General features: G+C 42.6%; 1 protein-coding gene and 1 long non-coding RNA gene across 2 annotated transcripts in view; one reads left to right on the forward strand and one right to left on the reverse strand.

Moving 5' to 3' along the window:
* Positions 1-1,008: 1,008 nt before the first annotated feature.
* Positions 1,009-3,893, forward strand: LOC130142029 (uncharacterized). The gene is made up of 2 exons (XR_008819269.1): positions 1,009-1,909; positions 2,937-3,893. It is a non-coding gene; the product is annotated as an uncharacterized LOC130142029 (long non-coding RNA).
* A 6,464-nt stretch (positions 3,894-10,357) lies between these two features.
* The window catches only part of LOC130142024 (poly(A) RNA polymerase GLD2-like), a gene marked incomplete at its 5' end in the record, with an annotated part of 44,661 nt that continues 40,589 nt past the window's right edge, over positions 10,358-14,429 (reverse strand). Inside the window, 2 exon segments of the mRNA XM_056323426.1 lie at positions 10,358-12,202; positions 14,004-14,083. Coding sequence (XP_056179401.1) covers positions 12,023-12,202; positions 14,004-14,083 — 260 coding nt within the window.

Raw genomic sequence — 14,429 nt, forward strand, 5'->3', positions numbered from 1 at the left:
CCTTCGTCAGCGCTGTTGCAGCCTTTGCGAGACTTCGGCGACGCGTGGCCGGCGGGACCCTCTGTAGGTGCTCCCGGGCGCGGGGACTGTGCCCTTCCGCCTCCTGCGCTGCTTTCAGGACCGGTACCCGAATCTCCGTCGAACCGTGGCTCGCAGGTTCAGCCCTCTCTAGGGTCCCTGTTCGGGCGCCATTTGTCGCGACGGAGGGAAGACACAGTCGCTCAATATGAGTGATCAGCAGACTTCGTTTATTGTACCTTACAGTCACCTTTTATGCCTTGTTATAATTAGCTCGTACATATTACAAAAGTTAAGCTCATTATTGGTTAGTTGCCTAAATACCAAGCCCGCCCCTAGTTTCTCTTCTGTAGTTTTCTGTTCCCACCTGCAACATTCTTTTCCCACCAAAATCTTCCTGTTATTGTGTAACAAGGACAGCCAAAGACAGTGTATTTTGCTTTACTTCAGATAAGCTGAGAGCGATGTGCATTTTTGTCCAGCCAGCTGGACTATGTCTATGTGACCTTTTTCAGCTAGCCAGTTATCCACACTAACATTTGCCTGGTTGGTTCCCCTTTCAAACCTGACTCACTCACCGTAGCCCGTAGCTGAGTTAATAATTTCCAATCTAAGGTAGTGATAGAAACCGTGATATTCCCCTGCGCATCTGGCTGTGAATATGTGACTGGGAAAGCCTCATGCACGATTCCTGCGGCAAAATCGCGTTCACCCTCAAGCATAGTGCTTTCTGCTATCTGCTTCCAGACCTTTTGCCTATTTTGGGCAACCTGAAGACATTCTGCAAAAGGATTCGTACATTCCCTACTCTCTACCGGGTTTTTACGGTCTATGTCCTCGCTTACGTCATCATTCCCCGACGGAGGGGCTGAGGGATTCGAAGAGGGCGGCGACGGGAAGGGCGACTGGTCCCACCTTCCCGCAGTCCCCTGTTGAACTGTCAGCATATGCGCCGAGGGAGGCAACAGGCAATCGGGGGGGGGGGGGGGGGGGAAGCCGATTCCCCCTGCCGTGTGGCTATTGCAGTCCCGCTTGCAACTCCCAGTCACTCAGAGGCAGCAGCAGCCGCTCTCTGTTCGGCTTGATGTTGCAAAAGGGCATTGGTGACAGCTTGCCACGGTTTCATCAGTTTTTTGGCAGCTTTATTGTCGGCTATTACTTCGGAAAACAGTGTGTCCCTGTTGCAGAATGGCTGTGTGATCACGGCCATGACTCCCTTAAAGATCTTTGTGAAACAAAGTTAGCGTAAGTTAGCTGAAGCAGGCCTTGCAGCTATGCTGAGGCATGCTGATAAGGAAGCTGAGAAAAACACACTGATCTTGTGCCTAATGTTGTAAATAACTTTGAGGAATTCGCGTAGACAAGAGAGAAAAAAAAAAATGTAGCTAGCTAACTGCAGAAACCACAAGTAGGAGGACGTATGAAAATGTAACCCTTTAGAGCTTAGCCAATCAGCAGATGACTAGTAGGCATAATTAACTGGAACTGTATACAAGACATAATCGCGCCGTAATAAATCGAAGCTTGCTTTATCACTCATATTGAGTTTGCCTGCTTGACTTCCCTCCCCGTCGACAAGTGGCGCCCGAACAGGGACTGACGCCTTCATTATGTTCCCGTGAAGAGAGGACCCCCACTCCTCCTTCGGTGGATGGCGTGCTCGTTGAGGCCCCGGTTGCAGCGTCCGGGAAGCGGGGAACTGGCTCCGAAGACATCGTTCGCCGTCTCCCCGCTTGGACCTTCGGCAATAAGGTGGGGTCTGCCAGCCGAGAAGGAGGCTACCTAGCGAAATCGCTGCTCCGGACCAGACAATAGGGAGGTCGCGGAAATCCAACCTCGCCGGACAAGAAGGGGGGCGAGACTACAGAGTACGCGCATCATGGAAAGAGAGGTAGCCTTTGAATTATTAAGATGCTTTTTAGAAAAGCGGGGAGCAGGCCCTTTAAAAGATCTGGCCGGATTAATTACTATGGGAAAAGCGAAAGGGTTTTTTACAGACCCCGAAAAAATGTTTGAAGTAGAGGAGTGGCGTGTGTTTGGAGACTGCTTGTGGGACTTAGTTATAGATGACGATAAGGCAGCAAAAAAAAAAATAAAAAATTAATGAAATCATGGCGTGAAGTAAAAATTGTATAAAAAGATATCAAGCAGAAAAGCGCCTTGCTGCGGCAGCAACAAGCCGACTTGCAAGTGCAGATCCTAATGCAGGAAAGATTATGCCATGTGAAAATCACATTCCAATACCCCCTTTATCACAAACAGTGCTCTCTGTACCACCTATAGAGCCCACTGCACCACCTCCAGACCCTTCGTGGCCCCCCCCCCCCCTCCTCCGGCGCAGTAGCCTCGGGGGGGCCAGAGGGTGGAGACACATCTGACGAAAGTGCTGCTGAGGAAGAAAATAGCAGTGGGAAGTCAATACAAAATTCTAAAAAAAAAACCAAAACAAAAACAAAAACCAGTAAACAAACTGTTGTGTTCTACGCGCATTAATTGGCAAAAAATAGCACAAGAAGCGGCTGCTCAGGGAATATTTGATATTGCTGAGCAAGTCAACCCCCCACAAGCTTTCCCTGTAACGTATCAGATGAATGCCGCTAACCAAAGACAGGGAACCTGGGAGGCTTTGATTGGAAAATATTAAGTCAGTTACGTAGTACAGTGAATGAGTCAGGCCTCCACAGTGAGCCCACCAGATATACCTAACTTTATGAAAGGGCCGTTATTGTGCCAGTGTATTCTGGAGAATAGTAACAGTTACACCAAAGGCATTTTAGTAACCCTGCCCTTAGATTCTTCTGTAGAAACAATGCTAGAGCGAATGAGTCGGGTGCCAGTAGGTCAGCAAGCCTTGCTAGTGGAAGCAATCCAAGCAGTAGGGAGAGATTTAGTGCAAGCCCAAAGTCAGGCTTTTGCAGCGCTTGCACCTCTGCGCCCCCGAAGCCAGCGACCACCACGCGCCAAGACTTCCTCTGCTATCGATGCGGGAAGCCAGGACATACCCGTGACCGATGTCGACAACGTCAAGTGTGGTGACAAAATTGTCAGCAACGAACCCACAACACCAACGTCTGTCGGCAGACGGGAAACGGGAAACCGAGCGCGAGGAGCCGCAGCGCGTCGACCCCAATCGCTACTCCTGTCACCTTCACGACACCCCCTCCAGGAGAAGTGACCAACTCTTATCGGCAGACACCGTGTTACAACCCGCCACCCGAGGGAGCCTCGGCCTGGACCTGGCAACAGCAGTAGATACAACATTAATTGACAACCGACCACAAAAAAATCACAACTCATGTCCGAGGACCTCTGATAATTAATGGACAAAGTTATAGTGCTCTATTATTAGGGCGGTCTTCTGGTAGTTTAAAAGGGCTGTTGCAAAGTGTGTTGCCTATAGTAATAAATGTTATCATTGCACTCATATGTTTAAGCTGTGCTCTCTCTTGTATTCGAAAATTACTCGAGCGTGTAACTGCACAAGTTTTGCTTGCGCAAAGAGAAAAAGGGGAAATTGTTGCAGAATGGCTGTGTGATCACGGCCATGACTCCCTTAAAGATCTTTGTGAAACAAAGTTAGCGTAAGTTAGCTGAAGCAGGCCTTGCAGCTATGCTGAGGCATGCTGATAAGGAAGCTGAGAAAAACACACTGATCTTGTGCCTAATGTTGTAAATAACTTTGAGGAATTCGCGTAGACAAGAGAGAAAAAAAAAAATGTAGCTAGCTATCCGCAGAAACCACAAGTAGGAGGACGTATGAAAATGTAACCCTTTAGAGCTTAGCCAATCAGCAGATGACTAGTAGGCATAATTAACTGGAACTGTATATAAGACATAATCGCGCCGTAATAAATCGAAGCTTGCTTTATCACTCATATTGAGTTTGCCCGCTTGACTTCCCTCGCCGTCGACATGTCCCCATAATTACACCACACTGCATGCTCGAAAACCATATCCGGATTCCCAAAATGACCCCTCACTACCCCATATGCTAATAACCCGGATAATTCCTTTTTACAATCTATGCCCCAAATGCTCCGCTTTTCTAAAAAGCATTTGAGAAAATCATACGTCGCTTGTCTCTCCATACCGTCGTCAGCGTTGTTGCATCCTTTGCGAGACTTCGGCGACGCGTGGCCGGCGGGACCCTCTGTAGGTGCTCCCGGGCACGGGGACTGTGCCCTTCCGCCTCCTGCGCTGCTTTCAGGACCAGTACCCGAATCTCCGTCGACTCGTGGCTCGCAGGTTCAGCCCTCTCTAGGGTCCCTGTTCGGGCGCCATTTGTCGCGACGGAGGGAAGACACAGTCACTCAATATGAGTGAGCAGCAGACTTCGTTTATTGTACCTTACAGTCACCTTTTATGCCTTCTTATAATTAGCTCATACATATTACAAAAGTTAAGCTCATTATTGGTTAGTTGCCTAAATACCAAGCCCGCCCCTAGTTTCTCTTCTGTAGTTTTCTGTTCCCACCTGCAACATTCTTTTCCCACCAAAATCTTCCTGTTATTGTGTAACAAGGACAGCCAAAGACAGTGTATTTTTGTTTTACTTCAGATAAGCTGAGAGCGATGTGCGTTTTTGTCCAGCCAGCTGGACTATGTCTATGTGAACTTTTTCAGCTAGCCAGTTATCCACAAGTTTTGAAGTGTGCGAAGTTTTTCCAAAGGAAGGGGCCATTGATCCACCCAAATAGGAACATCAGTTTTCCAGGTTATTTTTAGGGTGTTGCGCACTTCAATGGCCCCATCTAAAAATGTGTACGGATAGACATTCCCCATTGTGACAATACATCACGCCCCCACAAAACCATAGGGACAGGCAGCACAAAAGGTTTAACAGAAGCCACATGTCCCTCTGGTCCTTGAATTTGAATTAGTTCCAAACTCTGACGACTATTACCGGTCCCCTCTATCCCAGCCAATGCCTGAGAGACATTAGTCAGTGGCCATTGCGGAGGCCATTTGGCTTGAGAAATTACTGTGACATCAGCTCCAGTGTCAATGATCCCATTTAGTGCTATTTGTTGGCCATTGTAAATAAGGGTACACTGATACATAGGTCGCTGTGGAGAAATGGATTGTACCCACAAAATGTGGGGTGACCCGGTGGATCCAAAACCTCCTCTCCTCTGCGGAGGATGATCAGTGATTAGAGAGCTTACCCTTGCCGGAATCAGAATCAGTTGCGCTATTCGACTACCCTGAGGTATCGTACAAGGTGGAAATGGAGTCCATGCCATAATTTTAATTTCGTCCACACTGTCAGAGTCAATAACACCTGGTAAAACAAATAGACCAGACAATGTTGTGGAAGATCTACCAATTAATAGAGCTTGTGTATCGGGGGGTAATGGTCCTTTGACATTTGTTGATAATAAATGAACCGAGGAAGCGAGCAACGTTACTGTGTGGGAGGTTGCCAGGTCCAATCCGGCGCTGCCTGAGGTTGCTGGACAGGGACTTGAGGTGTCGGTGCTTCTCTCCGAGCTTGTTGAAATGTCAGCTGTGGCACTTGTGTCTGCGCGCGTCGCTGCCCCGTGCTCCATGGTCGGTTTCCCTGTATCGGTTGTCCCTGGAAATCATACTTAGTTCGACATTGATTAGCATAATGACGCCCTTTCCGACATGTCGGACAAACTCCAGGACCAGGAGGTTGTTGTTTATTCCCCGCAGCCCGCGCAAGACAATTTCTCTTTAGATGACCAGGCTTACCACAACCATAGCAATTCCCCACACCACGCATTGTTGCAAAAGCAGCAGCCATAGCTTCAAACTTGTGGTCAACCGTACCGATTCGGTTACATGCTTCCACCATTTCCACCAGAGTGGGGTTACGGTTAGGAAGAGACTTCAGTAGCCTTTTACAATCAGCATTAGCATTTTCAACAGCTAGTTTTGTTAGCAATATATCCCGAGCTTCCGCATTATCTACTTGACGTTCCAAAGCCTGTTTTAGTCTATCAATAAACTGCATATAAGGTTCTTGAGACTCCTGAGTGATGTTAGTAAAAGCTTTTTGTGGCTTTTGTACATCAGGAACCTGGAAAAAAGCCTTTTTTGCCTCTTCTCTAATTGCCTCGAGAGCCGCACGGGGGCAGTTTTGAGCCTGCGCTACAGGATCAGCATGTGCACTGGTGCCCGTAAGATGTTCTATTGTTAGTGCAGCTAATGCAGGATCATTATGATTAACTTACGTGAGCAGGAGTGCTTGCAGTCCTCCTCTCCAATGTGACTCCCACAACGTGTACTGAGTCGGGGTTAGTAGCAATCGTGCTAAAGATTTCAAATCATGAGGAGTCACGACATAAGTATCAAACACAGAAGATAATAGACTTATAAAATAGGGAGAAGAAATACCATGTTCTGTAACCGTGCGGCGCAGTTCTTTAACAACCGAAAAAGAAAGAGCCTCCCATCGTGCTCCCCCTGCCCGACCCTGAGAATACAAGACTGGAGCAACTATAGTTTTAGCCATTTCTAAATCCCCCTCCTTTAAGGCTTGTTTCTTTATTTTTGTCCACACATCACGTAGATCAGGAGGGTATAAATCAGGTTCTTTTTCAGGGTCTATCGGTCCTGGGTCAAAGGGATCTTCTTCTGGCGGATACTCCACTGCATTGACACCCAGGGGTCTAGAGCACTGTGACTTAGAGGCTGATAAGGAAAGAGCTATAGGAGCTTGCAATTCCTCCTCCTCTCCTTCCTCTGGCTTTTCTTCCTGTGCTTTCATAGTCTCAAAAATAACTCTCCATGAAGAGAGCAGACGGTGGGACTCAGTATTGCCTTTTGTCGCAGAATCCCACAATTTCACCCCTGTGTCGTCCCAAAGTTCACGCGTAAAAATTGTAGATGCAGTCACTGCGGGCATATTTACTTGCACCCATTTGAGCATTGCTTTAAGGTCTTGCCCAGAAATACTTTTCTTATGTTTATTAAGAAGACCTTTCATAAGCTCATAAACGTCTCCTTCTGGGGACGAAGCCTGATTCCCCATTACGGATTTCCCACAGCTCACCTCTCAACTCCGGAGGGATTTCTGGCCAGCTCCTGCTTCCTTTCAGCGGATCATTCAAAGTTCTGTGGGATTCGCTGCAAGTTGCTCAGATAGGCGATTCGAGATCCCTTCACGTCAGATCCTTAAACGGATCACGTCGGGGTCACCAATTTGCGGCGAATGAAGAGACGGGATGCAGCTTGATGCAAGCAAATGTCAATTTATTGTACGGAAGCACGCGTTTTTATACACTTTCAGAAGCTGCGCATTTGAAACAGATTGGTTCTTGAAGCTAAGCATTGCATACTAGGCAATCCCTGATTGGTGGTTAACTACCAGCAATTAACTGCAAGGTGTTACCTTTCCTTGGCACCAGGCGCCATCTGTCTCCCACTCCCCTGTGCTCTGTAAACATGCCTCATCATGTTAATTGTTGTCTAGACAAGCTCGAGCACATTCCCCTCAGCTAACTGATTGCCACGCATGGTCCTAGTTTCCAGCCCGCTCCTGCAAAATCTTACAACCCGATATGTGCAGGTGGACTCTCAGGCCTCACGGTCTCCTTTTGAAACCAACAGCATTGGCACGGCCAGAGGAATCTGTAAATGTGGATCAAATTGCAGATGCCTCCATATCCTGCACAGGACCAAGCACATGCCACTGTGTCTCATTATTTTCCTGACAGTAGGAACACAATATTAGGATGACAGTTTCTGTTCAAGATTGGGGCGGGGGGGGGGGGGGGGGAGAGTGATAAAATATTCTTCATTCCACCCAAAAAAATCAGCCACACCAATCCTGACCAGTGGTGTTGAAGTGCATAGAACAATTTTTTTTCTTTTGGGGGAAGAGCCTGAAGAGGGAGGGACAATTGGGAAGGAAGAAAGGGCAGTAAAAAGGAACAAATTTCAACGCGGCACTATATTCTTTGACCATTTTCTCTCTGACAGGCAAATCTGCAGAATGTTTAAGATCAGTATGTGAGAGAGTCAGCCAGAAAGGGAGCAGCAGAGGGAGATGCCGCTTGAGCTGGTAATGCCAGAAGATCTTTAAATAGAAAAGCTTTCAGGGAACTCAAGGCAGGCATTTAATGCACAAAACTTAATTACAGCCACATCAATCTGAAACACCCACACCCCAGACACCTTCCCACATTTTTTATCTGTGGCAATTGGTAAAGGGAAGTGAGGAAAAGGCACTAAACCCAGTGCTGGGCCCCAATCCTGGCATCTCGGAGGCTGGTGCTGTGAAACAAGGCTGCCAGCTTCCCCTGAGGCTACAAGTCCTTGGGGGAGACAGTACCTGTTAGTCTGCTCCTCTGGGTCTACAGCCGCCACCACCTCCTCCTCTTCTTCTTCAATCTCTATGAAGGACAAGGCCTCAGATGCCCCGTTGCACTCAGTGCTGTGGTACCCCTCCATGCCCTTCCCAGCTCGGGCTGTCGCTAGTGGTTTTTACCCCTGGCCCTGTCCTCCCCACAGTTGCCTGAAGCAACTATCATCCCCAGCAGCTCTCACTTCTGACTCAGGGCAGTCTTTAAATAGAAGACAGTGAAGTTACAGCACCAAGTCACTGCTGGTCCTACCCTGGGTCTTAGGGCACCAGGACACGTTGCAAAACCTAACAGCCATCTATCTGGGCTGCTTGGGCCCTTTACCTGCTCATAGCTGCTGCTGAGGTATTTTTACAACAAAAGACAGTGGAGCAGGGCAGGGAGGAAGGAGCTGGGGCCCCAGCGGACTTTCCAAAACCAGCTCTAATGAATTCAAGGTGGGTGGCACACATGAAGTAGGAGAGTTATCTTGTGCCCCCACAAAAAGGTGTATTTAGCATGTTCAAAAGCAAGTTCCAACCCCGAGCCCACCAGGAGACTTGGAGTGCCTCAAGGCAAGGCTTATTTGAGCAAGAGAGGTCTAATACAATTACTAGTGGATGAGCCTAGGACACTAGCCTTTAATAATTAATACCATGCTATAAGAGGTATCAGACACACTGTAGCTTTTAACACACAGGGAATATCTAAACCCCCAAATTTGTCAATGTGTTAAATCACGGGACATTTCAAATGTCTTCTTCCAGTGGACTTGAACCAATTTTGATTTAAATCAAACTATGTAGTATTCAGGTTAAGCCATGTTTTCCCTTTATTATTCTGCTTTTCACACAAAATGCAGTGCTTTTCGCAGACAAAATGCAAATATGTACTAGCCAAAGTAGTGACTTTTTTTTAAAAAAATAATTTTTTAAAAGAAAGAATAAATAACTTCCAAGATATTTCAATTATAAAACACTGTATAAGGTTTTAAAATATTTTTTTTTCTTCAAAGAGCTGGTTATAAATCAATCAGCAAACTCTTCCTAGTGTTATAAGTACAGAAACATCCAAGCAGGTATTTCTGAATACAAGCTCTCTCTGCAATGCTAAATTAAAATTCTACTGACCAATTCACTTTAAAGTATTTCCTAAACAGCACGTATAGAAAAAAAACCCTGCCTGCTCTCCTGACCTACCCACTGAGGTACACAATTTACAGCCATTAGTGGATTTCTTGCCCTGGATACCTGCTCAGAGCAGATGAAAATCCAGGTCATTAAGCCTCTCTGCTTCAGACTATGCAGAACTGAATCCAAAGTTAAAGTTCAGCTCGTACTCCCTCTCCCCAAACAATTTATTTTGTGGTATTTTATCTGAAATTTTTTGACAAAAGTTACAGCCTACCATTTAACAAATATCATTATGTTCACTTGTTTTTGTTCCAGTTGTCTGGCACTTCCACAAAAAGCAGGGCTGCTTGTTTGCCTTCACAGAAAAATAATATAATATGACATTTTGTGAAATTTGTTTTCTGAATCTTTCAGATTTTGGGTTGGGTTTTTTCTTTGTTTTGGGGGTTGGTGGTTTGTTGTTGGGGGTGGGTTTTTTTGTTGTTGTTTGTGTTTATTTTTGTTTTTTAATGTGCAAGAGCCCTGCCACTTTCCATGCTCTTGCCAGATTACCCACTAGCTTCTTTTGCTATAAGTTAAACCAAGTCACCCCATCTTGCACCTTGATCAGCCAATGCTTCTTTTTAAAAGACAGGTCATAGTGCTACAGATCTTGGCTTATATTAAAAACATCACTGAGCTGGTGGGTCAATTTTTACAGAGTTACATAGAAGTATCAGTTGTTGGGGTTTTTTTAATTGTTTTAAAAAAAAAGATAGGAAGAAGCAGTTTCAAACAAAGCGATATTTTAAGGTGTAGCATATGTTGACACCTTAGGTAACGCAATGCAAACTTGTAAGAGATAGACATGCATAAAACTTTGTGCCTCACATACAGCTCACTCGAAATACATTTTTGCCAAGTTCAAACATGTAGGTCCCTTATTAGCTGTCCTATGTAGGGAAAGTTTTACATTTTGTAGACAAAGAAATAGCCAGCATCTTTAAAAAAAAAACCCACAAAACCAAAACAAAAAAACAGCCCTCTCCCCAAAATCCATGTAGAACATTTTTTAATGCAGACATCATCCTGTACTAAATGCTTTTGGTTGCATTTTACATAAAGCAGGACAAAGTGAATGTTTCACCAAGACCAAATCTACTACCTTCTAAAGGTGAGAGACAGGGAGGGGGGACATATACGAAGGGAGAACATTTTAGTAGGCTGTTAGTCAGATTAAAACTGTTTAATATGCAGAAGGAAGCTGTTTTAAGAAGCAAGCCAAAAATCTTAGGCTAGATCATGAAGTAATAAGTAACCTCACAGCAGACAAATAGCTTACAGTTCCTAGAACTTCTAAACACTCAAACTTGAAATAAATTAGAACTTAAAGTATGCACAAAAAAAGAGATAATGCTTGTTATTTTACAGTTAAGGGTTTTCACAATATAGTTAGAAATAGCAATATATGTAACGTACCTGTATATATATGCAGCACAGAATAGCCATATAGAAGTTTATGATTTGCAATAGGGGCCTTATCTTTACATACCACTTTCTTTTCTACTTAGAGGAAATGTTATAAATATCCAGTACAAAATAATATAAAACTGGAAAAAGAAGGTGTATTTTCCATATATGCACTTTATTCCACTGGACACCAAAGATCTTAAACAAAAATTGAAAATATGGATTTGACATCAACAATAAGTACAGTTTTAACAATTAATTGGTCTTCAATAACAAATACACAAGGCACAAACTGTGCTACAGCAGGTCTAAAATATCAACATATTTTGAATTTAAATATGTAATCTTGAAAAATTTAGCTTTTCAATTTACTGTAGCTAACCAATTTACAAATATTTACACAAAATCAAGATACAAGCTCAGCTTATTGTAGCAGTGGTAGGGTTGTGGCTTTTTTTGGGGTTTCTCCCCCCCTCTTCCTTAAAATAGATATCACTACTTTGAATATGTAAAAGGAAGCACTAAAAGTATCTTACCTGCTCTGTGTGAACATGAAGCATTTACATATATTGATTTGTCCTTTTTTTATTTCAACTTCTTTGTAGTAGAACTGCTGCTTGAAAATTCCAGTTTAGATTACAGTTCTTGGTATCCAGAACACTACCAACTATAATCTAGCTTAATTTTCATAAGGTTTTGCTTGTTGTTCCACATAAAAGGTAAATAAAACTGGAAAATGCCAAGTTGAGTAAAAGTGTGTACTGCATTAAGCAGATATAAAGCGTGGGCTGTCTGTTCATCAAGTAGTGTGTTCTGTGTGTAATGCCTTAAGGATACAGTCAGACAGACACACTGTTTAGCTCTGAAATTCTTCATTTTGTGGTTAAATGTGTCTGAATTAATGATTACACAGAAACAAGTTAGTATATTCCCATGCTTTCTTTAAAACAGATTTATTCTTGTGGTCTGCTGTTTTGAGTCACAACAGTTTCTTCTAGAAATCAACAATTCAAGCTTTTTCAGAAAACACATAACTTTGAATGAACACCTGTATTAACAAACGTCAATAATAAAATATGCAATCATTTCTATAAACATTTCCTTAACAAAAGTTTATGACGTTTTCCCCCATAAAAGCCATGGAGCAACTGCATCTTGATTTTGATACTGTTTCTTTATTTCAGCAGGATCCAATAAGAAGAAAATGGAAGAAGTTGGTTGTCTTTTCCGTATGGTTATTCTTAAAGGTAATATACAGTTCAGGTCTTTGTCGTCTTGTAATATCTGCCAAAACTGGGGGGAAAAGTACAACGTTTTAGAAGGCTAATCTTCTTTGCCATTAATACTTAGATACCATTTTAAGTAGTAAGCCTCACAGATCCACAAAAATAAGGTTAATATTTTTCCCCTTCTTGATTTTTAAAGAAAGATTAATCCAAAGGTACACAAAATGTGATGAACCACTGAGAAAGGTATGTCCTTTCAAGAAGGGAGTGCATTTATCGAGACTGAAATGTTAACATTTTTTAATCATTACACTGATATTCCGACTGCAAAATAACAGCCTCAAATTCACACATGTCAAAGTTGCCAATACAAGACATTATATTCTGACATTTCCAGAGCTTAATTGTGTCTTGAAAATAGGTTCTTTCAATTTTCTTCTGAATTTTGTTCTGGATTCCAGGATACACCTGTTTGGCCAAACACCTGCAAATAACTGCACTGTCCCTCCTGTCTTTATGTAGAATTCATTTAAACCACGATGTGCAATAAAAACCACAGAAAGAATAAATCTCCCAAAAGCAGCAAGACATATTTCTTAGGCTTCTTAAAGTGCAAGATATCCATAAGTTCTTGTAGTTTTTAAGCAACTGTCATTCCTTATGGTTCCTAGTAAAGAGAATTTTTTTTCAGGGCTATAACACTTCAGTACACAGGCTTCCAGACAGCTTGGACCAAACAACTGTTTTTACATTTTTTAAAAAATGAAAACTCTGAAAAGAGAAGTTTACTCTGATTTCACAGAGAAACATAAGAGTCCAAATGCTACTTTGTAAACCATTGCTTTAGCAGAGTCACAAAATAAATTACGTAAAAGTATGAACAGTTAAGTATTTTGCATGCTAAGACAGCTAGATAGAAGGAAACTGACATTTCTGAACAGAATTAAAAAGCAGAAAAAGTTACCCTTTACTGACTATATAAAGGTGACACTTTATAGCATTTGTTTTATTACAAATATCTGGCATTGGTTTCCTTTTTGTTGGAGAAACCCTCAAAGTATTTAAGGACTTGATTAACTGGAGTAAAGAGGAGTCTCCAATGATGGCATAAAAGGAAGTCTAACTGGTTAAAGGCGGAAGCCAGCTCTGCACACTAATCCCTAGTCATAAACTACATTCTGAGATCTCTGACTACTCATAAAGCCAGAATTTGAGCTCAGATATATGAACATAATTCCAAATGCAATGCCTATGATAAGAGACAAGCATACAAGTGAATTGGCAACAAGGATTTTTAGAAAAAGGATGTTTAACCAAGGCCTAAGTCTTAGCTTGCTTCATTCAAAGTTTCCTTGCCTTCTCCACTACCTGAAATAGTGAAAGCTCCAGTTTGAACTACTCATGTTCTAAAATTGTGTGATCTCCCTGAAGAAAAATAACAAATTGATTCAGTTGTCAAAAACCAGCAGAAATCTATTGGTGGCAATATTATAAGAGAGGGACAGTAAGAGGTATAAAACATTGTTTATTACCAGTCAAATTAATGTAGGAAGAAATAATGAAGATAAAGTTGTGATTCTAAAGCTATTAATTATATTTTCTTGTGCATGTAAAATTGATAATTCTAAGATAAAGGGTCTAATACTTCAGGTACCCATTTCAACTGAAGCCTGATGCTTAATAGCATACAGACATTAATACTCTTATTAAATAGTTTTCCACAAACATTTTAAAAAATAAGTTTGTCATATATGTAGTACAAAGTATAAACATAAGTATTAGAAAGAGGTAGGTTCAATGACTTCCACTTGTTTAACTATCTTGAAAACCAAAGTGACTGGAAAAGTTAACTCTGATGTACTTTTTGCCTTCAGAAACTCATCTTTGATAATATCAAACTTCTGTTTTTCATGTACAGCTCTAGCAGTGTTTGTCCCATCAAAGGGCTCTGCAAGATCAAACACAAACATTAAAAGCATTAAAAAACCAACAAAAACCACCAAAACAAAAATGCTAGAACTGTACTTGCTCAGTGAAGACAGCAATCAAGCAAAAACACAGAGAAGTCAACATATCATTGCTTCCTAAGAGTGTTTTGAGTTACTGGTTCCACTTTGCTTCTCAGTCTTTATTTCTACATAACATTCATCCAGAAAAGCCCCAAACACTGAACACGCTAATGGTATGTAATCCATAATAAAGTCAGGTTATTCTTTCTATCTAAACATGCTATGATTGTGCTGAATTCATGCATCAGTAGTTATTTGTTACTGCTTAAGTCTGTGATGAAATAT

This window comes from Falco biarmicus, chromosome W, assembly GCF_023638135.1.
Source record: "Falco biarmicus isolate bFalBia1 chromosome W, bFalBia1.pri, whole genome shotgun sequence".
NCBI classification, from domain to species: domain Eukaryota; kingdom Metazoa; phylum Chordata; class Aves; order Falconiformes; family Falconidae; genus Falco; species Falco biarmicus.